Here is a 25,431-nt window from a genome sequence, read left to right on the forward strand (position 1 = left end):
TTCCATGACATAGACTTACCATGTGAATCCAAGTGAAAGCTATGATCCTTTACCAATGTCACTTGTTAAATCCACTTAGATTAGTGTAGATGAAGTGGAGGAGACAGGTTAAAAAAATGTTTTTTAAGCTTTGAGACAATTGAGACATGGATTGTCTATGCGTGCCATTCAGAGAGTGAATGGGCAAGATGAAAAATGGGGTAGGGATGCCATAGCAGCATCCCTCCCTCTGTGTATATATATATATATATATATCCCCTCCCCTCTATAAATTGTATATTCCCACTGTAACTAGCCTTGTCTCAAGAATTGTATGTTTACTGTTCTGATAGGCCTATTGTATATTCTGTATGACATCTGTATGATGTCTGTTTGTATATTGTCTATTGCTGGCAGCACCTTCTCACTAAGGAAAATTATGGGTATTTGTAAATGTACTTTGCGAATAAAGGTGATTCTGATAAACCTGTATTAGCCTGTATGCTGAGAGTTTGAGTTATTGGGTCTGAGGCAATAACTCATATGTCCAACAAGTTCCTATGTCCTTCAATTTTGTTAAAGTTGTTTCTCCAATGATTTATACAATATCATTTCAGTAATGTCGCTTTTATTGTAAAACTACACCAAGCATGCTTCCCTAGGGACTAGCGAAATCTTTAATTGCAGAAATCGCTACCACTAAAATTGATCGAGCATGATGTTTTAGGTCATGAATGACATGAACATACCGGTATGAAATATTTGGTGTAGTTCCAGGGTGAGGCTCCATATCAGCATCTCTATATACGGCCAGTTCCAGTGGGCTTAAATCAACATCTACCAGCAAGATCCTAGTAAACAATACTGGACCTCCAGTCCAGTTGCTGGCATGCACCCAACTAACCATTGACTAACAAAAATAAACTATCACATGAGCTATACCGAACCTTGACTACGGGGCATGTAAGGCTAATAATAACAGAGTTAAATACAGGCTATTTTCACGACTGTGCGAGCTTTGGCTCAAATGAAGATTATTGTTTTTTTGTAATATCTATGTTTAAGGCCAGTTGTGCTATTACCAGACCGCTCTGCCTCTCGAGCATGGACCAAACACCAGCCCCCCCCATTTGTTGTCACCATGGAGATGGTTGCTGTGTGACGCTCCGGGTCTCCAGGAAGTAGCTGTCAACGCAAGAAAAAATGGACGATCATCTTAAACTCGGAGACAGTGGAGTTGTAAAGAATGTGAGTGATTTACGCTTTCAACTTGTATGCATACAGAGTATTTACAGAAGTAGCTAGCAATGTTTGGGATGACATGGCAAACCTTGAACTTCCTTGCGATCTTTCTGTTGTCCATGATTATGTGCCTTTGCTTTTCCATGCAGCTAGCTATTATTAGTAAGCATAAAAAAGTAACGACCATAAAGCTAACCCTACCCTATTCATAGTCAGACGCTAGCTAACTACATTTAGCACAATTGATGAAGGTACAGTAGCTATCTTCTTCTGGCGAAATGTGGTTAAGAGCCCTGACGGAAGGATAAGGACCTTATTTTATATATCAGCGATAATTTTCAAATTTTAAATTGATACACACCTTTATTATGGTTAGGGTTATTGTGTTTCCACACGGCCATATCTCCATGTTACAGCGTGTGGTGTGTATGGAAGACAGAGGCTACTGTACCACCAGTGCTAATGATCTAGCATGCTCAAAAGGACTAAAGGAGCCTAACGTTGCTTTACTCCTTAGTCCAAGGACGACATGTTCTGTTTAAAAGTCGAATTGGCTCTGGAAGCCAAAACACCCAAATACTCCATCTACACGTGAAATGATTATCAATTGCGGTTTAGAAACATACATCCCTCTACTTTCAAATCACATCAAAAGCGTTTCAGAAATGCAAAATACACACTTACTGTACACTGTTTAACCGGTTTACAGTATTTTTCAGTGACAATACCTGTGTGGGGTTTTTCTTCAGATAGCTAATTAGCACAAGTATTCAGTCCACTCTGTCTTCTGTCTGTTTTCTGTAAACAAGCGGCTGTAACATGGAAATATGGCCCTATGGGAACCCTAACTCAATAAAGGTGTGTATCAATTTAACCTTTTTGTTTTTTGAAAATTATTTCTCAAACATATGAAAGATAAGGTCCTTATGCTTCCAAAACCATAGCTCAAGCAATGCGTGGCAATGTTCAGACCCACTACAGAATATGCCTTTGTCCAATGACTCTTATGTGTAATGTAATGGAACTGAGAGTCATAATCATGGGCTAGCATTCTCCTTGTAACAGAATAAGGCTGCCAAAAATGTGGTAAAACATCATTTTGATGTGATATGAAAGACATTTAACATCTTTTTTTTTTTTTTTTTTTTTTTTTTTTTGTAATTTAGCAGAAGTGCTTATCCAGAGCGACTCACAATTAGGGTTACCTTGCTCAAGGGCACATTGACAGATTTTTCACCTAGTAGGCTAGGGTATTCGAACCAGAAACCTTTGGCTTACTGGCCCAACGCTCTTAACCGCTAGGATACCTGCCGCTGAAAGTAAAGGGCTTTATGTTTCTAGAACCGTATCACAATTGAGAGTGGGTATGTGTAAATCCCTACTCCTTAAGAGTAAATTCTTGGGTTACCATAAAGCCAGCAATTTTATCTCAAAAAGTCAATTCCTAGCTAATGCTTGAGGGTTTACGACGTGTTCGTGTCATTTTAAGATCCTTTTCATCGACTTGAAATATGATTTTCAGGTTGCAAAGTTGGGTCGACGGGGTCAACGTACTCGACAGGCTGCAGAGCAAACATCTCTGGAGGAGCCTCGACACGTCAGGAAATCCTCTTCTTCTACATCGATGGGAGAGGTAGCTATGATTTGTGATTGATTATCAGTGCTGCTTGTAATGCATTTGTATTTACCTGAAACCCAATATCATATATTATGTCATGGCCGTTAACTTCACTGCATACACTCAATCTGAATACGTGTGAATCATTTCTTATGCATGAACCAAGGACGTGGAAGAGGTATTGTATGAGGACACCTAAGTAATGATATGGCATGTCTTGGCAGTATTCCTTTTCAAACCCTGCAGAGAAACTTTATACCCCAATAACATACAGTATACCCTCATAGTGTACAGTAGACTACATACTCAAATCAATACACATACGATTTTAATGTAGACATTTTATATACCTACTCAGCTGTCACTTCTATTCTGAATACCTCACATTGTGGTATAAAGTTACTTTGTGTTGTATTCAAGGGATGCACTGCTTTATTCTGCTTTATAGTTGTAGGGTTATTACATTACAGTAGTTTCTATGGATGCTGCTCCTTTTATGTCAAATATGTTTGAAGTGGACCATGCACTTTTTTTGACTTAAAAGTTGTCCTACATACCTGGTGGTCTTGAATGTTCTTTTTTTTGGCAAAGCCCACCTACCCATTTCCTTCAGATATGAAACCGAAGGAGCAGGGTCTAGGTGTTATTTTTTAAGTGGGCTTATGCTGTTTGCTTTGGTACAACATTGCCCATTCTATAACTACCCCTGTTATGAAGAGAGAGGATCGTCTTTAGTTAGTCTGATTTTCAGTGCTGTGTGGGGAGAGGCTAAAGGTCTACTGCTCGACTGTATTGATCCATGCTGATTCATACCAGCCTTTGCTCCTGGACCCTCATCTCCCACTGACACACAGAAAGTGATTACAGGCATAATTGCTTTCAAAGTCAAATTGGAAATGACGTATGACAATGTCAACCACTTTATTCCAAAGCATTGGCATTCATGGTATGGAGGTCTTGCTTGTCCCTAGAAGTGGCAAACTGTAAGCCACCCAACATTCCTTGACCAGGAATTCCAGCTATGCTTTTGCAGTAATCTTCCCAAATTAGGCCAACTTCCCTAATGTAGAATCAGGATTCTCGCGCCCCTAGTGACCTGACGTGCACATGAAATGCATTTTTTTTCTCCCAGTGGCGTGCGACTTAGTAGATTTGTTTATCAGCCCTGGTCTGCTTTTCCTATAAATACCCACTGATTGGTCACATTCTTGACATCCTTTTTAACAAAGGCTGAACTGCATTCATGGGCTGTTAGTCTGAGTTTGTCCACCACAAGGGTCTACTGCTTGGACTTTCAGAAAGGTCTAGAATATAAAATATGTAGCCTAACCCTTCACTATGATGACATTATTGCCTAAATACACCCCACTGCCACTATTCTACTATAACTGTAAAGTTCATATATGGTCATACAGTCTAGTGGAACAGTGGTGGTCGGTGACATTTAAGATGAGGAAAGACGTTTTTTTTTTATGAGCATGGCCTTATTTCGATTACAGCATATTCTATTCACCCAGCTCAATGTAACATCAATAGATTTAGGCTACTACATGATGCTCACATTTTTCCTATACCTATCATGAGGTTGCCATAACCTAGCCTATGAGTGAAAGTGTAAAAATGTGAGTGATCAAGGTGGCAGACAGTGACACATTCAATACTGCCTTGCACACTCTTGCCTGCATCTAGCTGATTTAGGGTGTAATCCTTAGTTCAACAGTTGCAAATGAGAGAATTTCGTTCAGTTTACTTCCATTTATAAAACATTTTCAACAGAATTGGCGGAATGAATACACCCCTGATCACACGCAAAAACACTGTTCACTTTCATAGCAGTCACATACAAACAGCATGAAAATTTTGCTCTTTGTAGAATTCCTTCTCACTTCTACGCGCTCCCCTCCTCTCATGTTTTCCCATAGCTTGTGGACTTCAGTGCATAACACATCAGCTGTCTGTGACCAGGTGAAAAAAACATTCCAAGCAAAACATTCATATCATAACCGCTAACTGTTACACACAGCCTACACCATTGTCACCATATTAGCTAACATCATACCTAGTCAACATAGTTACGAGGAACTAATGTATTAGTATACCCACTACAAACATGCAGTACTGTGTACAGTCAGCAAGCAGTTTAGCAGTTTCACCGGCAGGGCCTCTGTGGCAATAAATTATTAAAACCAAAAGTTTACATTGACTTGGAAGAGTTCCAGTGTTGTATCGCCATAGCCAGCTAGCTAATATAGCATCCCTCTCTGTTTGAGCCGGGTGTTTGAGTAGGCTAAACTAGCTAGCTGCATTAAATACATTAATTTGTTCAACTATTGTCTTTCTCTCTCTTTGAGTCAACTACTCACCCCTTTTTATGAACTGCAGTGCTAGCTAGCTGTAGCTTATGCGTTTAATTCTAGATTAATTCTCTGATCCTTTGGTTGGGTGGACAACATGTCAGTTCATGCTGCAAGAGGTCTGATAGGTTGGAGGATGTCCTCCAGAAGATGTCAGAATTACTCTGTAAGTCTGTTGAAGCGGGTGAGGACCATGAGCCTCCTTGGTTTTGTGTTGATGTCAATGTACCCAGAGGAGGATGGAAACTAGCTGTCCTCCGGCTACATCATGGTGCTACCCTACAGAGTGCTGTTGAGGCTACTGTAGCCCTTCATTGCAAAACAGGGTGTGTTAATCAATTATTTGGGCACGTAAATATATTTCATATACTTTTATCATCCTCACCCAACGAGGGAGGTTCATTGAAAACATGGCATTTTTAGCTACAGTGGAGGCTCCTCAGAGGAGGGAGGGGAGGACCATCCTCCTAAGCGAATTTCATAAAATAAAAATAGTGAAACATAAAAAAAGTTATCCTTTTAGGTAGCAGACTGTAAAAGCGGGTTTTACCCTGAGGAATTGAACAGTATCGATGAGCTACCACTTTTATTATTAATTTGGCCTCCCTTGTTCTTGTTAAAATCCCATTGTTTACTAATTTCATGAAATTACTTATTCATCCTCAACCTTCCAGCTTAACACCAGCAGCCTCCACCTCCCTCTCTAGATGCTGACATTCACATTTATAAATGGGTTTGGTGAAGGAACCAGCCATGAATAATTGATTTCCTCTTTCATGGCGCAACAAAGAAATTCCTCCTGGCCACTGTGTCTTTTGCAGACCCAATTTGGTAATGAGAGTGTTGTGCTTTTTTTCTCCAAATTAATTTGTCTGCTGCCCACCCTTGTGTGCTCTGAGGAATTCTTTCATTCAAGTGCTGGTCCCTGACTCCCCGGGCTCCGGTCTCAGGACCACAATCCAAACTCAATTGACTATTTTCAGTACTATTTTCAGAATCGAAGAATGAGAGGGAGAGGGTCATTTTTTCCTGTGAAGCTATTTTAGGTCAGGCTCGTGGCCCCCGGGCAGTCCTCTGTGTGGCAGTTCCCACACTCTGCTCCATATGTTCAGGCTCTGTGATTGGACAGCAGTTAAAACCATAATAAACAACAGCAATATGTCGTGCATGCCATTCCTAAGTGAGAAGCTATGTCATTCATTGCTAGAAATGTGCAGCCATCTGTAGGATGGTATAGTGCAGCAAACATATATTACCAGAACACTGAAGAGAAGAATAGATAAAGTAGGCTTTCCCCAGTGATATGGGAAACTAAGCGTTACTTGGGCTGTTGTAGTTTACACCTCACAAATTCAGTTCCATGAGTGGTTTGTGTTTTTTAACATCAGAGCCTCCTGTTGACTCATCTGAACTTAATAGGTCTGCTCCGTTTTGGAAATATGTTTGTGCATGGGTGCATACTTGTATTTTTCTTTCTTGTTAAGCTTGATATAAAGTATTATTTTCACATAGATTTAGAGACCATGACATGCCACAACATACTTGCTATTTTGGACTCAAAATTTTGCACATTTTCCTCCTCCTGTATGTTTTCAACCTAAGTGTAGAATTTAATAGTTTAAAGGAGTTGTCTTGTCAGACCATTGTTATGCCTGTCATTAATGATCTCTCTCACCTCAGGGACCCCCTCCTAAACCAGCCCGCAGGCAGGGCGGATGGGCTGAAGAGACTTCTGGATCAGCCAAGTGAGTATCTCCTTCTCTCAACAAATTGTATTTCCAGCCTCTAGGTATCTACCTCACAGTCTCCAACATGCATTATTTTGTTACTAATGATCTCTCGTGCTGTAGACAGAGAATAGGATATTTATCAGTGCAAGTTCTTTACACGTTTTGCTCTGAATCAACAATGTTCCAGGGAGTCTCTCTGAGCAGTGAACTCCACATTCATCTTCATCAGCGCGGGATCCAATAATTGACATGGTTCATGTATCAGCCACAGGAGGGCACTGTTAGTCAGCTATCCACTTCATCACAGGGCTTAGGCCACTTCATCACCTCTTACGATGGCTGTCTAACTAAAGCACGCTCGCCTTTAAAGGCACACATGCCGTTGTGAATTCATTAAAATCTCTGTACAATGAATGTATGAATATTTCATACCACAGACAGATGGAATGTCTGGAACAAAATAATTTCCCCCCAATAGAACACATTTAAATTACTGTACGTCTCCCTATGTGATGTCAGTGTGACTGTAGTCAGACTGTGGAACTGGCTCTCCACTCTTCCAGATGGCTCCATCTACCACTCTACTCCAGTCTCTGTTGGGAGGAGAGCTGGGGAGATGCATAAATCCATACATTGAAGTGAACAAGACGATTCAATTGGGTTTATTTGCATGGTTTTCTGTGCCGATAGTGCATGTAAAGAGAACAGCAAATTAAATATATTTTTCTCACTCTGGGAAGGTCAGGGTGTCGCTTCCTTGTGTTAGTGTAACTTGTCTTGATTCCTGCGTTCAGAGAGATTGGAATACAGGAGGTGTTAAGGGTTTCTCACGTGCATTGATCCTCTCTGAAACAAAGTAAGTAATGGCCCCCCCTGGAACCGGCAAGGACTTTTCCCTTCAATGTCACCCCTCATGCTCAATCACTGCTGCCCTCCTCCCACTAATCCCAGCGCAGGAATCCCAGGATTTGTCGATCTATCACTCCTAATTGACACTAAATGATCTGTCAGTTTATTGATGAACCTTTGAAGCCGGGTTGTCACAATATATTTTATCCCTAACAACTTTTTCCAGACAGTTTTACCATGTCTATCGCTTCAGCCTACATGAGTCTTAATCAAGGGGCCTGTAATGTGTCTTAAGTGTCGCCAGCCCCGCCCCCGGTGCCAGGCACACAGGACAGGACACAGTCCAAGGGCAGCAAGGTGGGCTCCCTCAGCCCTGCCCTCTGATCTGTCTCACTGACCATCATGGCATACTCCAGAGCCTCCAGAGATGAGTGAATATATCATTTATAAAGTATCATTTATAACCATACTAAATGTCATTACATTTCTTATTCAGGTTATTGATACACAGTAATGAAAAACAATAAGAAAATGTTTTTTCAGTCCAGAGAAAATTACAGTATGTGATTTCTTTAATACCAGTAGGGGGCACTCCTCAACCAGGAGAACCTGCAGAATGTGACATGCATCTCCTCCCCAAAAGAATCCCAGAAACACTCATATCTAATGAAACTTTATATAAGTTGTTTTCACAGCCAAACATACCTAGACTGTCTTGGTCTAAAGGTTCAAGAATGTAATAACTGATTTGCTTTTCTAATGCTGTTAAGATGAGTTTATTGGACAGTAGCCGGGTTTTGTTTAATATTATCTCCCTCGTTCTCTGGTGTGAAACAGTGTTATGCTAAGAATAGTGTGTTGCGGTGAGAATGTGTGAAAAGACAGTGATTTGGTCAGAGTGTGTAGGGCGTGGCATGCGGTGTCACAGTCAAGCAGGGTTGTGTGAGAGAGGAGTCTGAAAATAACCCCGTGGTCCAGCGGGGAACGAGGCTGAGGGCTCAGAGAGACGGACAACAGAGAACACAATAGGTGGACCGCGGGCCCTTGGTATCATTACAACACACATAAGACATGGCAACATTTGTAGAATTGCAGGAAATGACCATTTCAACTGCTCAATGTTTCCTCCGCCAACAAGTGGGGGTGTGAACAGTTTGGGATTGCATGGGTTGCGAGGTGGGGGTTTGTTACTACGCAGATGAATGACAATATCCATTCGGACCTTTGTCACCTAGGAAATTTGTGTGACCGTACCTTCTCAGTTAGTACTTGTACCCCTGACCTAGGCCCTATGAGGCTCAAATCAGACAGAATAACTAGCCTACATCCGAAACCAGCAGTGGTTTTTAAAGATGGATCTTACAAATAGAAAGAGAAGAACTGTTCAATAATATAATTGGTAATGGTTTTGTTTTATTAAAATTGAATTGATTCTAGTCCTTTTATTTTTGTGGCACAAAAGTATTTTCTCTGTATTCCTTTGTTGCAAAATCTTAACAATGATCTTTTTCCCCCCTTAGGTCTGGAAGAAGACCTGCCATGGTGCAGGACGTGGAAGAGTACGTTTTCTCAGTCTCGTATTTTTACTCAGATTTTTTCCCTCAGTTGTTGATGAAATTAAATTACTTTTGTAAAAAAAATTGTTTTAAAACACAGGAGCAAAATTAGGCCGATTTAAATGTTTGTTTATACCCAATGCTCTGATGTGGAAATTGCTGTACTTTGAGATTGTCCTTGGTTGCAACTAATCCTCGCCTTCCAAGAACAATCACTTAAAAAGCCTGCGTGACTGAGTTGTCATCACTTGTATTGTTGTTGGGAGCCAAGTTAGCCTGTAATTTTAGTTGTTCCACGTTTCCAACGTTCATAATAGGCATTGAATAGACAGTAGTGACATGGAAGGAGACGAGAGAACATGTTGTGTTTTACTCATCATTGCTGGAGCCCCTTGCTTAAATAGTGGTGTTGAGATGCAGCTTTGACAGAAACACAGGCAGCACTTTAAAATAGTCCCTTGATATATGCTCTTTTCACCACCAGCCCATCTCAGTAACAGTTATTTACTGCCCCCGCTGTGTTAGTTTTGATTAATTCTCAGGGTTTTTTTCTGGATCAGAACGGGGCTTCAGTGGTGGGCGTGACAGAATAGAGAAAATGTTAAGCCAATTTCCTAAATTTTGACAAATTTCTCCATGCAGCTAAGAGAAAATGTTGCAGTTATAAAGCTAATTTCCTGCAATTGTATGTATTTTGCCATGGCTAATGCTGTGTTATTTTGCTCAAACATAATAATGAAATCTATACTGCTAAATTCATTTTTGGAATTTTCAATTCTCCCTGAATGTCTAGTTTTTATTTAGGTGATTGTTAGTTCTCATAGATTATTTGATAAAAAAATATATAGGTCCATTATCTTTTGAAAATGTTTTTCCATCCTATTTTAGTTTTTTACACTATTTGGACTTAGGCAACCCGAAAAAACGCTTAGGTGGCCCGCCCAAGGATTTCAATGGCAGAAAAATCCCTGGTTCTTGGAGGGATACTGTTGAAGTAGCTGAAGCCCTGGGCTGCTCACAGTGACAGTCCCACCGATGCTGCTGTGGCTGCGGAGCCTTTTGGCTGCATCTGCTGCTGTGTTGTAGACACAGTCCCAGTCAGCCTGCAGCAGACAGACAGGCAGAGCAAGCCTCCTATCAGGCTGATCTAGAGCCTCGCTCAGCCCACAGAAACAGGCCCATCATCAAAGCACAACAGCCCAATCCAAGTCTGGCTCCCTCTGATGACCTCACCGCTGAATGCTTTCAATAATTCATACTCTCCCACTTCCTGTTTCTGCAGTCGACGCCTGCGACCACAAACCCCCCAGGGCTCGGATGATGAAGGAGGTGAGAGCACCCTTGCATCCCAGTCCTGCGTCTCTTCTGGAGGGCAGAGCTGAGTCCTCCAGTCCCTCTGCAGCACATTCATCCACTGGAAATAGAGCATATAGTAACCTCTCATCGCGCTCTCTGACACTACATATTTCTTGTCAGTGCTATTGATGAATCCTTCATAAGAACTCTGTTTAGACCAGCTACTGAGAGATGCCCCATAACTAACCAGAGCACACAATCGTTTATAGATGAAAATCACAGGTGAATATGTTCAGTTAGAACTAGAGGATCACTGGTAATCCTCCTCATTCAATCACATTACGCAAAGTCCATAACAGACCTCAAATACAGTATTCACTAAATTCATTCCCCTATTCATTGGCTGAAGTGTGGCAGGATTTAAGTGGCTGTCCCCTTTGAGCTTTTCACACACACACGTCTTCTCACACACACACACACACCGCGGCAGGTGTTGCAGAGCATGGATCCAGCGGTCACCTCAGGGTCCGGCTCTCCGCATCACAAACAATGTCAGGATAGATGGAGGACATTTCAGCAAAGCACAGCCTGGGATAATTGTTCCATTTTTCAGAGCAAAGCAGCAGGGGAAATAAGGGTGAAATTGCCTTAGCAAAGATAGGAGTTGTGATTCCCTGTTAGAACACTAAGGAGTTATACATATACATACCAATGACAATGGCCAGGCTGCCTGGCATTGGATAAGGAGGTTGTCTCTGAGGTATCAAGCTGACATATTGATGAGGAACAGAAGCACTGTGTCTGCAGCTGTAGTTACTACTCTCACACATCGCTAAATAAATGAAACACATATAGCCTTTTTCTGTCTATTTAGATTCTTAAAATACTATTCAAAATGTATTTACATGTTTCATCTTTTAGATTGTTCTATGTTTGATGTTATGAACTACATTACTGGAATTAGATTGAGAAAATAATGTAAACGTTGTACATTGAGCTTACCAAACATTAGGAACATCTTCCTAAGACCCCCCCCACACACACACACATTTGTTGCCCACAGAACAGCGTCAATTCGTCGGGTCATGGACTCTACAAGGTATCAAAAGCGTTCCACAGGGATGCTGGCCCATGTTGACACCAATGCATCCCACAGTTGTGTCAAGTTGGCTGGTTGGCCCGCTCTTGATACACACAGGAAACTGTAGAGCATGAAAAACCCAGCAGTGTTGCAGTTCTTGACACAAACCGGTGCGCCTGACACCTATTGCCATACCCCGTTCAAAGGCACTTCCATATTTTGTCTCCCCATTTACATTCTGAAGGGTATATCCTCTTATAGTTTTATGGCCAATTTGTTTTTACAAAGCATTTTTCATTTTTCTTCTGTTTATGATATTTTTTATTTTAACAAATGGCCGTAAACATACTGTTTTTGACACCACTTTTAAGTTGCTATACCACACACATTCACAGTCACACACACACACACACACACACACACACACACACACACACACACACACACACACACACACACACACATACCACACACATTCACAGTCACACACACACACACACACACACACACACACACACATACCACACACACACACACACACACACACACACACACACACACACACACACACACACACACACACACACACACACACACACACACACATACCACACACACACACACACACACACACACACACACACACACACACACACACACACACACACACATACCACACACACACACACACACACACACACACACACACACACACACACACACACACACACACATACCACACACACACACACGCACGCAGTGGCTGAAAGGGTCAGTTGTGTGGAGACCCCAGTGGCATGCTTCTTACCCAGTAAATGCAGCTGGAAAGATAATTCCTCAGTGGAGGGAGACCTCTTAATACAGTGCCGAAGGCAGGGGCAGTGGAAATTGCAGTGCTGAGGGTTAGTGAGATAGCCCCTCCGATCTTGATTATGTCTCCTACCCTATCCCATATGTCCACTGGCTAGAGGCAGAGAGAGAGAGGGCTAGACCCTGCCCCCTTGTCCCCCTCTTCCCCTCGGCCGGCCTTCAGTCCCCTGCCAGTTACATTACAGAGAACTGCCATTACAAACACACTCATCTGTGCTAAATCTGTTTATTTCTCCCCCCCTCCCTATTTAATTTCTCTCTTTCTCATCTCTCTCCCCCCCTCTTTCTTTCTCTCTCTCTCTCTTCTCTCTCATCTCTCTCCTCTCTCTCTTTCTTATCTCTCTCCTCTCTCTTTTTCATCTCTCTCCTCTCTCTCTCTCTCTCTCTTTCTCATCTCCCCCCTTTTTGTTTCTCCTCTCTCTCCTCTCTCTTTCTCCTCTCTTCTCTCTCTTTCTCCTCTCTCCTCTCTTTCTCCTCTCTCTCCTCTCTCTTTCTCCTCTCTCTCCTCTCTCTTTCTCCTCTCTCTCCTCTCTTTCTCATCTCTCCTCTCTCTTTATCATCTCTCTCCTATCTTTCTTTCTCATTACTCTCTCTCCTCTCTGTCTCCTCTTTCATCTCTTTCCCTCTTTCTCCTATCTCTCTCTCTTTCTCATCTCTCTTTCTCTCAGTGATCTGCTGAATATTGTCCCATAAGCCTTTCAAATGTGTCCCGTGCCTAGGTAATCATCCCACTGACTCGCTGCTTAGATTATAACAGCCCTGCCTGCCTGGTGATGTGGAGACGTTTCCCCAAAGTCGCTGACTGAGGCGTGCCTGCCGGGAGTACAGTATGTCTACATTCACAGCAAATTATCCCCTTTTGATATTTACATGCTTCAGCGAGGAAACTCGCCGTGACCGTGTGATAAGGAGAGGCTTGGCCCAGTCGCCGCCAGACAAAGCAACCTTGATAGATGTCCAGGCTGGTATGTGGAAGGGAGGAAATGTATCAGGTAATTTGTGCCAGCAGTGCTGGGAACAGACAGCTCCTTCTGATGGAGTTGACCTTTCCTTCAGAAAAACTCTAGCTTGTTTGCAGCTCATATTAATCCCCTCTTGACCTCCAGTAATAGGTTGAATTGGAAGCTCATTTAAAAATGTTGTTCCTATTTTCACTTAATAACAGAGTTTGCATATAGAGAACCTACCCCCAACTGCTCCACGTTGAACTCTCATAAATAGTGTTGATAGTGCATTATTGGCCGAGATGGGATGGGGGGAAACAACCCAAGAAGCTATTTGCAAAGAACAGGACGGCGAGGCTTTTGATGTCATTGTGCTAAGACCATTACATTTGATTGGGGGTCCGGGGGGGACGGATTCTGCTGAACGCTGTGCTTTGTAAATGAGAGGACAAAGTGTCACCGGGGCCTCATGAATATGAAATAGCCGGCCCGCCTCTATTCGGATATCAGAAACACAGATGAATCTTGTCAGAGGCTAACCGAGTGTGGCATTTTTTTGTTATTATAATTTTTTTGAAGAGAAAGGAATGTGTTATCAACTGATGATGAGGGTTATTATCTGTGCAAAGTGGATGGGATTTGACCAGGTTGTTTCCTGTTTCCTTCAACTGAAGAAACATTCAGAACCTTAATACTTTTTCTCGTTTAGCTTATTCTATGAACACATAACTTCCTTTTTGAGTATTTTTCTTGTAAAATTGCTGAAATCTTTGCTTATACAGTTATATGAGAATCTTACAGACTAAACATCTCAGAGCATCTTTATTTTACAACCACCAGTGTGTTTTCCAAAAAGTATTTTGAAGGAATAGTGACACAGATGTACAAATATTTCCTCCCATCAGATCGTGCCTCTCATCTCCTGGCCTGGCCTCTACTGTATTTAGCTCCTCTATTGACTTTCCCTTCAGGGTGCACTGCTGTGTTCAGAGATTACTGACATCCCTGCACCCTCCCTACCGCTCCCTAGTTTCTCCCGGCCTATTCACTGACACCTAGCACACTGTATGACTGGAAGAAGTCAGAAGGAAATGTAGCTACACTGTTCAACGGTTAGGGATAGATGGTATATAGCTACGGATGGAAGTGACACATAAATTGTAAAAATGTAAGAATTTGAACTAACCCTAACCACTGTCCTAACCTTAACCTACTTTCCTAACCTAACCTGCTACATTAATTATCCTAACCTGCTGAATAAGTTATTCCAACTTGCTGATTTCTGTTCATAGCTGTATACCACATAGTAATCACCTTTTCAATTGCCTTCAACCAAAACCAGTATTGAAAAAAAGAGACAAAACACATGGAAATCAGACCTATCCTCTGATGTCAGGTGGGTTGTTCTGTCTCTGCTTTTGTGTTCATTTAGACTTGTTACATGGCAACAAGGACTAGGTCTGTGACTTTGATGTTGACAGGCAAAAAACTCTACACTGAAAAAGATTAATCCTCCGCTCTTAAGATTCCTTGGGGAACTCTTGCCGGATAAAGAACCTTTGAGTTAAATTGGGGGTTCTTGACGTGTCATCTACGGTTCTTCCGAATTATAAATGTTTCTTGAAATGTATTGAAGCCTGCAGATGTCTCTTTCATAGCACATGGCAAATTGGCCAGTGTAACATTTCTAGTGTTGATTCAGGAGTTAAATTAACACTGTAAAGAGTTCAATTAACACTCAGTGGTGTAAAAGAACACCAGTGTTGGTGTTAATAACCAGAGTTGAACCAAAACCAAGCTATCATCATATTTCCCAGCATGCTCTTGTCGTGGAAATTCTTACACAGGGACACTCTAAGTCCAATTGTTTATTGTCAGCACGCTGGAGAGGTTCCATAACATTGATGCACCATAGTGAATGTCTGTCAGGAGCTCTAACGGGGCAGTCCCATTAGTTCTCTTATACAGTAGACTTACACAGAAAGTAATATTTGCATGATTTAGCTTATTCATTATTCAAAATAATTTTCATTAACGTTTGCTTAATTCAAGTGACCGACCAATACTGGGTTATGCATGTGACCGACTAATACCTCACAAGGCTTCTTCTCTCTAAGCTGAGACCTTGAAACGAAAATATATTTTGTTCTCAAAACAAGGGTCTGGGTGTAATGCCAGATTGCAGATACTGATAGTGAGGATTTGCTCAGTCAGTCACTTGCATGAAGATAGAAAACGGTTATTAGAAAAGTACACACAGAGCACAGAGATTGGTAAATAGAAAAGCACCAACATAAAACTTTCCATCACACTCTTTTGCAGATTGATTTTTAGAATTGTTTGTTTAAATATCAATTTTTGGATGTACTGTACATTGATTGATTAATATAATCTTATGCTACTCAAATATACATACTATACACTTTTCTAAACAAATCCAATCTGTTACTTAGACTTATTGCATCCGTTAATGAAATGGTTGTTCCAGTTTAGATGCTTTAGCTAATCCCATTTTACTTATCCCAACCCGGGCGAACATTCTGAATGCAGGTTGCAGGTGAATAAATATTCAAAATAATGGATATCCCCACTCTGACTGGATTCCAATAGGAATTACACGTCACTTTCCAAGCCAGCATAACATAATGTGACTTGCAGGCCTGATGTGGCCTGTAAACTAGGAGTTTCAGGCCATTTTATTAGGGTAAAACTAGGAGCTTAAAATAAGGCCTTATGAAATATACACATTTACTTAGGATCTCACCTGAAGGCCATGGGACTGAAATGAATGTGAAAACAATGTCTCTGTCACTAGCAAACACAGTCATGGGTGGTACTGGTAACTCTAAAATTCAATCAAAAGGCACCCTGGGAAATATGCTAATAGATATTTGCATAAAGTAAGGTGTTGAGTGTGTGTGTGGTTCTTCAAAGAACCATCCCATTTAAGGTTCTTCCGAGAACCTAAAATGGTTCCTCTGGTTTATGGCATCGCTAAGAAGAACATTATTTGGTTCCAATTAGAACCTTTATTTTTAAGAGTGTAATTGCAAAGTTTGCAAAAGTATGAATTGATCGGTTTCGGTTGTGTCAGTAGTGGAGACCTACTTTCCCCCAGATTATGTAATATACTTGTAGTTCATCTATTTCTATTTTGTTGTGTTTGTTTATAACATGGCATAATGAATGTATTAATTTCATATTCATTTTACAAGTAGATTAAGTGGCTTCAACATTTCAATATTCATCACAGTCTGTCTGTCTTGCTCGCCTCCCCATCTCCCACTCTAACAAAAGTCCATCTGAAATGTGCTGTGAAAGTTTGCCCGTCCTTCTTGGGAGCTGAGCCATGCTCTGTCCTGTTGCGTTTTGCCAATTAAAGCGGGTTCCCACTGTTTGAGCAGCGGGTTAGTGGCTCCTGGCACTGCAGCCCCTGCCAGGCCGCACCGTGACTTCCGACCCCACACAGATGGGCCCGCCAGTAAATACTCTTGCACATGGCTTGACGCCGCCCCTGTCCGAGTGGCAGAGTGGACACTGAGGTCGGCCTGCCGGCCACCACTGGTCCTGGGGGTGGGTGGCGCTGACAGGGCCAAAATGCTGGGGGAGCGGGGGGTTCTTTCCGGGGAGCCCCTGGCCAGCGCCCCTCTCGCAGCAGGAAGAGCTGCCGCCTGTTCTCCTGAATATTCATGGCCGCCTGGCTATTGTGACAGGGCAACTCTATGGAAGATGTAGGGAGAGAGAGAGAGGGAGAGGACAAATCAGGTGCCAATTTACTCCCAGACACTCACGCTTACACACACACAAACTGTCATACCAAACACAAAGACTGTATCTTAGTTTTTCTGTAATCCATGTCCAGTTTTTAATGTGTTTAACCACTATTGCATCTCAGTTAATATTTTAGGTGTAGAGATTGAATTACTAAATAATAGACAGTGTGACATTGATAAGATATTGATACAGTATGTCCTGGATGTATGTTGTGTTTTAGATATACCGGTGATCCCAGACCTTGACGAAGTACAAGAGGAAGACCTTAACATGCAAGTTGCTGCTCCTCCAAGGTACTGTAAAAACATGTCACGCTCCACTCTAGTTGACTCCAGTCACTCTGGTAGATTCATGGCATCCCATCACTCAATTTTCATGATTGATGAAGTACATCCTTTTGGTCAGTCTTGCACTTAAGTGAGTACAGACACACCTGCACACCGTCTCACATACTGTCTCTGACTGCATAACTCTGTTATAAGTAACCAGATAGCTGTTCAGATGTTCATATATTACCAGATTCGCCATACCTCTGGCTGGTTGCTGACCCATCTTCAGAACCATGTACAGTACCTGGCCTACATCTTAACATCAAGGAGAGCAAAAGATAAGAATACACTGGTCTTAGATGGTGACTTTGACTGTTACTTTGCCTCCTCTCATCATGGTATTGAAGGCGTCTTGGCATATTGGACCTTTATGCAGAAATAACAGTTGAGATGTGATTTATGCACGGCGGTTAGTGGGACCCTTACTAACGGGGCCCTTTGATTTACAGGGCAGTGAGAGACACGCCGACATGTGTCCGCTATGTAGCGCGGCTATGACAGCGGCGGAGGTTATTAGGCTGGGACCTGCTCTCTGTACGAGATAATATCCACATTGAACTCATTGCGGGGGCAATGTAGCGTGTAATGTGCAGTAAGTAGGACTGGCATGCACTGCTAGGCCCTCGCCACTTTCAGAGCCCCCCTCTTAATTCCAACTACAGATAAGCAGCTGCGTTTCAATTTGAGGCAGTTACCACTTGGCGCTCATCTCTCTGTTCTTTAATGAACTCTCCATGCCCTGTGTGCACTACCTCAAACTTCTGAGAAGATATCTGTCTCACAGAGTGATACTTGCAAGTTGTACTGTACTATGATACAGCTTCTAGATTGGTCTGGTAATATCTTGCAGGTAGTGTAGGGAATACTTTACTGTATTTCAATAGACATGCACTAATCAGGCTAGTGAGGAAAAGGATGCCAACAAGTACATGTTTGGTATAGCAGCTACCAGTGGTGGTTGGTGCTGTTTAAGATGAGGGAGGATGAATGTTTTTTTTTGAATGAGCATGGCCTTATTTAAATTACTGCATATTGGATGACTGTCATTCACATTCCATTCACCCAGCTCAGTGTAACATCAATAGGTTTAGGCTACTACATGATACTCAAATTTTCCCTAAACCCATCATGAGGTTGCTACAACCTAGCCTATGAATGAAGGTTTACAATGTAGGTTCACAGGTTGAGAGAAATTTGCTTAATCAAGGTGACAGACATTGACACATTCAATACCACCGTGCACAATCTCGCCTGCATCTAGCTGATCTAGAGTGTAATCTTTAGTCCAATAGTTGCAAACAAGAATTTATATTGGACAAATTCAGGTATACACTGCAGTCCTAGCTAGCTGTATTATGCTTTATGCTTTCAGTACTAGATTATTTCTCTGATCGTTTGATTGGATGGACAAAATGTCAGTACATGCTGCAAAAGCTCTGATAGGCTGGAGGACACCCTCCGGAAGTTGTCATAATTACTGTGTAAGTTTATTTAAGGGGGTGAGGATCATGAGCCTCCTAGGTTTTGTATTGAAGTCAATGTACCCAGAGGAGGACAGAAACTAGCTGTCCTCCAGCTGCATTAAGGTGCTTACCCTACACAGTGCTATTGAGGCTAGTGTAGACCTTCATTGCAAAACTGTGTTTTAATCAATTATTTGGTTATTATAAACACATTATTTGTGTTTCACTTTTTATTTTTTATTAAATTCACTGAGGAGGATGGTCCTCCCCTTCCTCCTCTGAGGAGCCTCCACTGGTAGCTACATTTATGATGGGATTTTTGTTTACATAGTGTTTGTCCTTCTCCCCAGCATCCAGGTGAACCGGGTAATGACATACAGAGATCTGGACAATGACCTCATGAAGTACTCTGTCTTTCAGACCCTGGTAAGACATCTCATATGGGGCCACACACACACAGCCAGGTTTCAACGGCTATTTATTTGTACTCTATATTAGATTACCCAGCCCTCTCTCTTCCTCCAGGAGGTCCTTTTAGGATGCATCCAATATAAATGACCTCTGTCTGTAGAGTGTGTTTCTGCAAGCTGGTGTTCTCATAAGGTCTATGCCTCTACCTAGGACGGTGAGATTGACTTGAAGCTCCTCACCAAGGTTTTAGCTCCAGAGCAGGAGGTGAGGGAGGTGAGTGAGTTTTTTGTAAATATAGCCGCTGTTCCCTGTGAGGGGGTGTCCAGATGTTGCTGAAGCACCAGGGGAGGTCGCCTCCCAGTCTCCCAGGTAATCAAGATTTATGATGTGTGCATTAACAAGCTCTATTCTCTTTCTCTCACCTTCCCTTGCCTCTCTCTTGCTCTCCTTCTCCCCCTCTGGTCTCTTCCTCTCTCTCTGTTTCTTATTCCCCTCTTTTCTCTCACACTCTTTATTAAACTATATATTTTCTTCCCCCCATTTTTTGTCTTTCTTTTCCCATATTCTCTCTCTCTCTCTCTCTCTCTCTCTCTCTGTCTCTCTCTCTCTCTCTCTCTCTCTCTCTCTCGCTCTCTCTGTCTCCCTCTCTCTCTCTCTCTCTCTCTCTCTCTCTCTCTCTCTCTCTCTCTCTCTCTCTCTCTCTCTCTCTCTCTCTCTGTCTCTCTCTCTCTCTCTCTCTCTCTCTCTCTCTCTCTCTCTCTCTCTCTCTCTCTCTCTCTCTCTCTCTCTCTCTCTCTCTCTCTCTCTCTCTCTCTCTCTCTCTCTCTCTGTCTCTCTCTCTCTCTCTCTTTCGCTCTCTCTCAGGAGGACGTGGGTTGGGACTGGGATCATCTGTTTACAGAGGTGTCCTCAGAGCTGCTGACGGAATGGGATCAAGGAGAGAAGGAGGAGCAGGTCCCGCTGTCTGTGTTATGAGGACAAGCCTCCCCAAGTTGGGATAAAGTGGACCAGAATGTCTCCTCTGGGACCTGGGTGGGTGCATATCAATGCTCCATCGAAACATAGGGACCATCAAATATACGTAGCTTGCCTCATATTGTTGCTCATATTCCAAATGTCTATTTCCAAGTGCAAAATGTATTTTTTTCCTAATAAATTTTAACAAAACACATTTTTTATTTGTTGTGAAATGAATTATTATTTTTTTTATGGTAGGTTCCGAATGAATTATTCCTCTAAAACACAGAAGTTTAGTAACACGTATATGGTATTACTCTACCTATATGACAAACTCACCTTTACTTTAGAAAGCCTTCTAAATGATCTGATACAGATCAACATGCCCCTGTGTCTTCCGCCTGCACTATCAACCCCCCTCCAACCTTAGTCCCATACAAGTCCAAGGTTGATAATCAGCTAAGCTGAAATCCATTTAATTGTCTTCAAATTAACATTGTTCATTAAAGCCCACAACCTTATTGTTATTGACTGTGCCATTGACTTTATCTTCCAGCTCTTCGACAAGAGCAGCCCCTTCTTCACTATTATCTCAAATGAATTGAACACACTTCCCATTGACACCTGGGGGATTAGCATACATTATGTAAGGAAGACATCTTCCTCCTTAGCAGAAGGCTGGAGGGGTCCAGGTGTATGCTCTCTCCAAACTTACAGAACAACCATGCATCAAACCTAAACCACAGGGCCTTAGGAGAAGCAATAATACACAGGCCACCTGTGTCTGGTCTGGAGCGTAAAGTCACAAGATCTGCTGGTTGGCTATTGCGTAGCAACGTAGTGGTGCCAAAAGCCTTGGTCTGTCCTAGAAAGCCTATAAAAATTAAGATCGCCAGAACAGTCAAACAAAAATAATTTAGACAGCCGTTTTGGGCTCTACAATTAGTTTAAAAGTATCAAGTTTGATCCCCACAGTGAATTCTTTTTAAGTTTGATAAAAATTGAGTTATTTAATTAATTAGTGATCCATTCTGACTACTACATTTGTCTTCACACAGGACCACGTGCTGACTGACACAGGCCAATCACGGCCCGGCAGTCAACGAGGAGGCTTGCGCTCCGAGGCCATAGACATTGGCCATATCAAAACCATATTATAAACTGGGTGGTTTGAGCCCTGAATGCTGATTGGCTGAAAGCTGGGGTATATCAGACCGTATACCACAGGTACATTTATTTTTACTCTTCTAATTACGTTGGTAACTAGTTTAAATAGCAGTAAGGCACTTTGGGGGTTTGTGGTATATGGACTTGGACTGTATCCAAGCACTTGTGTTTAAGAACAGCCCTTAGCCATGGTATATTGGCCATGTACCACACCCCTTCGGGCATTATTGCTTAAATGTATCATGGGTAAATTGTGACTGACAGACTGATCTACTAATATTAATGAGTGCATTCTGATCCAACCGTAAATTCATACCCTACCGGTCAAATTTTTCAGAATACCAACTCATTGAAGGGTTTTTCTTTATTTGTACTATTTTCTACATTGTAGAATAAAAGTGAAGACATCAAAACTATGAAATAACACATGGAATCATGTAGTAACCAAAAAAGTGTTAAACAAATCAAAATATATTTCATATTTGAGATTCTTCAAAGTAGCCACCCTTTGCCTTGATGACAGCTTTGCACATCCTCTTTCCATTAATCATCCTTGAGATGTTTCTACAACTTGATTGGAGTCCACCTGTTGTAAATTCAATTGATTGGACTTGATTTGGTAAGGCACACACCTGTCTATATAAGTTCCCACAGTTGACAGTGCATGTCAGAGCAAAAACCAAGCCATGAAGTCGAAGGAATTGTCCATAGAGCTCAGAGACAGGATTGTGTCGAGGCACAGAACTTGGGAATGGTACCAAAACATTTCTGCAGCATTGAAGGTCCCCAAGAACACAGTGGCTGCCATCATTTTTCTTAAATGGACGAAGTTCGGAACCACAAAGACTCTTCCGAGAGCTGTCTGCCCGACCAAACTGAGCAATCTGGGGAGAAGGGCCTTGGTCAGGGAGGTGACCAAAAACCCGACGGTCACTCTGACAGAGCTCCAGAGTTCCTCTGTGGAGATGGGAGAACCTTCCGTAAGGACAACCATCTCTGCAGCACTCCACCAATTAGGCCTTTATGGTAGAGAAGCCAGACGAAAGCTACTCCCCAGTAAAAGGCACATGACAGCCTGCTTGGAGTTTGCCGAAAGGCTAATGGACTTTCAGACCATGAGCAACAAGATTTTCTGGTCTGATGAAACAAAGATTGAACTCTTTCACCTGAGTGCCAAGCGTTGCGTCTGGAGGAAACCTGGCACCATCCCTATGGGGAAGCATGGTGGTGGCGGCATCATGCTGTTAGGATGTTTTTCAGCGGCAGGGACTGGGAGACTAGTCAGGATTAAGGGAATGATGAACGGAGCAAAGTACAAAGAGATCCTTGATGAAAACCTCACCTGCCAACAGGACATCGACCCGAAGCACACAGCCAAGACAACGGAGGAGTGGCTTCTGGACAAGTCTCCTTGAGTGGTCCAGTCAGAGCCCGGACTAGAACACGATCAAACATCTCTGGAGAGACCTGAAAATAGCTGTGCAGCGACCCTCCCCATCCAACCTGACAGAGCTTGAGAGGATCTGCTGAGAAGAATGGAAGAAACTCCCCAAATACAAGTGTGCCAAGCTTGTAGCGTCATACCCAAAACAACTTGAAGCTGTAATCGCTGCCAAAGATGCTTCAACAAAGTACTAGATATAGGGTCTGAATAGTTATGTAAATGTCATATTTGTCATTATGGGGTATTGTGTGTAGATTGATGAGGGGAAATACAATGTAATCCATTTTAGAATAAGGCAGGGAACGTAAGAAAATGTGGGAAAAGTCAAGGGGTATGAATACTTTTCGAATGCACTGTACATGCCTATCGGCCTGCGCATTGGTCTGGTGTAAAATAATACTGATTGTTAGTAGCTAAGAAGTTCTCATGGTGCATGTCCTCTGCCATTAATATATCAGAAATCATTTATACCTTAGATAGTCATAGTTTGCACACACATGTTTAGTATGTGTCAGTGTGTGTTTATGCCTTGCCAGAGAAATGTGTCTTCACTCAGAGTAGTCTGGTTCATGTGTGTGAATAAAGACGCCGGCCTCCGAAGCCACACTGGCTATTGGGGAAACAGGTTTAACATTTACAGACTGTGATTAGGTGTATTTCTACCTGAAGCGGAGAGCGGTCTCATGACACTTGTGGATACACACCAAAGGCCTGGAGGACACACAATCTTTACAGCTCAATTATCTCCAGTCACACATAGATAACCATTCAGCCAGTTACTTGGTAGTCCTCAAATCAGTCCTCAAATCAGTCTTCAAATCAGTCTTCAAATCAGTCTTCATGGGTATTACAGAAACGGAAAGTACCAAAGTTAATGCCCAGAGTTCAGAATTACTGTAACGAGAGGTCTCCCTCTCTTCCATCTCTCTCTTTCCCTCACACTCTCTCTCTCCAACATTCACACACAGTACAGTCTCTCCACAATTGGCTTATTTAGCCAGCCTTAATGAATTCTGCCCATATGCCCTGAGCAGCTGCCGTGTTGCCCCTTCCTCCCACCCCCGCAGAGCTGCGAAGTGCCCATCCATGTAGAGACAACCTCTAGCTGTCTCTCTGGAGATGGCCGCGCCTGCCACTCCTCTGCAGGCGCCAGGCTGCTGGCGTTTGAGGTGGACGGCTCGCGGGCGGAGGACCCAGATTAGGCCGCAGTGATCACGGGTTGTGGCCTGTCTCAGACGATTGGCCAGAACACCAGTGGATCATAGTGGGGATTAGAGAGGGAGAGGAGATGCTGTTTGGCATGTGCCTGCATCCAGCTCCTCAAAGTGACCTCTCTCTGTCCCTCATACTCTCCTCTTTCCGCTCTCTTGCTCCCCCTCCCTCTCTCTTTCGCTCCATCTCTCTTCCTCTCTCTTATATCCCGATGCTGCAGCAAGGCTCAGAATGACCTCTCGGTAGCTGGGCGCACAGAATTTAATCACGTCAAACCATCTGTAACACATACGTTATTTGTACGAAGAGAGACGGCCCTTGCTCCTAGAGCTCCTCGCAGTGTAGATGTATTTGGCTCCAGAAGAACACAGTGTCACGGAGAGGTGAGCAGAGAATTATTTGTGTGCCTCTGATCAAATGTAGGGAGCTATTTAGAGGATAAGGTCTCATTTTGTTTGAGGTCATCATTTTTTAGGGGAGGGATGGGGATTTTTTTATCAAGGTATTATTTTAGTGGGATCCTCTGACCAGTATTTAATGTGGAATATGATATCCTTATTGCAGCTCAATGGAATAAAGAACTCTTAGGTTGAACTCTTATAATTTGTCAGGGTCTCATATAAAATGTTGTAGCTCTTTCATCAGAAGTTACATCAGTTTTTATCTAAAAGTTATGTTCTCATCCGGTATTTATTTAGTAGAAGTTGTTTCTCATGTGAATCTACACTGGTTATTTTTTATGGAAGTTTTCTTATATATTAAGTCCAAATGTAAAACCTTGAGAGGACGGCAAGTTTACTGGGTCCTTTATCTGGGTTTTAAAATTACTCCCTGTGTGGAAATGACTCCCTGTGTGGAATTGACTCCCTGTGTGGAAACCACTCCCTGTGTGGAAATGACTCTCTGTATGGAAATGACTCCCTGTGTAGAAATGACTCCCTGTGTGGAAATGACTCCCTGTGTGGAAATGACTCCCTGTGTGGAAATGACTCTCTGTGTAGAAATGACTCCCTGTGTGGAAATGTCTCCCTGTGTGGAAATTACTCTGTGTGGAAATTACTCCCTGTGTGGAAATGACTTTTCACTTTCTGGCAAAGAAAACAAACAGGGGAAGTAAAACAGTTTTAATAAAAATGGACCAAGGCCTCCTAAAAA

The 25,431-nt window shown here is 42.4% G+C and overlaps 1 protein-coding gene across 3 annotated transcripts; it reads left to right on the plus strand.

The window, feature by feature from the left end:
- The first annotated feature begins 1,117 nt into the window (after positions 1-1,117).
- Positions 1,118-25,431, plus strand: LOC110497923 (intraflagellar transport protein 43 homolog B). Of its 3 annotated transcripts, none has more exons than XR_005037745.2 (10): positions 1,118-1,227; positions 2,744-2,854; positions 6,874-6,938; positions 9,293-9,331; positions 10,611-10,657; positions 17,514-17,586; positions 19,436-19,511; positions 19,707-19,769; positions 20,361-20,528; positions 21,512-25,431. XR_005037745.2 is itself a non-coding variant. In XM_090211340.1 (10 exons), the coding sequence occupies exons 2-10, from the start codon at positions 2,041-2,043 to the stop codon at positions 20,469-20,471; spliced, it is 624 nt and encodes a 207-aa protein (XP_090067466.1). In that variant the 5' UTR covers positions 1,156-1,227; positions 2,031-2,040; the 3' UTR covers positions 20,472-20,667. The 3 variants fall into 3 exon arrangements, 2 of the variants coding, with proteins under 2 accessions (XP_036810765.1, XP_090067466.1); XM_090211340.1 differs by lacking the exon at positions 21,512-25,431 and adding an exon at positions 2,031-2,079 and having other exon boundaries at positions 1,156-1,227; positions 20,361-20,667; XM_036954870.2 differs by lacking the exon at positions 21,512-25,431 and having other exon boundaries at positions 20,361-20,667.

Source organism: Oncorhynchus mykiss, chromosome 19 (assembly GCF_057628025.1).
Source record: "Oncorhynchus mykiss isolate SJ-2025 chromosome 19, ASM5762802v1, whole genome shotgun sequence".
Lineage (NCBI taxonomy): Eukaryota > Metazoa > Chordata > Actinopteri > Salmoniformes > Salmonidae > Oncorhynchus > Oncorhynchus mykiss.

Bases quoted from the DNA above. Each gene is read 5' to 3' on its own strand.
- LOC110497923 (XM_036954870.2), top strand. From the start codon at position 1,183: ATGGACGATCATCTTAAACTCGGAGACAGTGGAGTTGTAAAGAAT. The intron at 2,855-6,873 runs GTAGCTATGATT...CTCTCACCTCAG, and splicing joins CTTCTACATCGATGGGAGAG to GGACCCCCTCCTAAACCAGC. The intron at 10,658-17,513 runs GTGAGAGCACCC...GTTGTGTTTTAG, and splicing joins GGGCTCGGATGATGAAGGAG to ATATACCGGTGATCCCAGAC.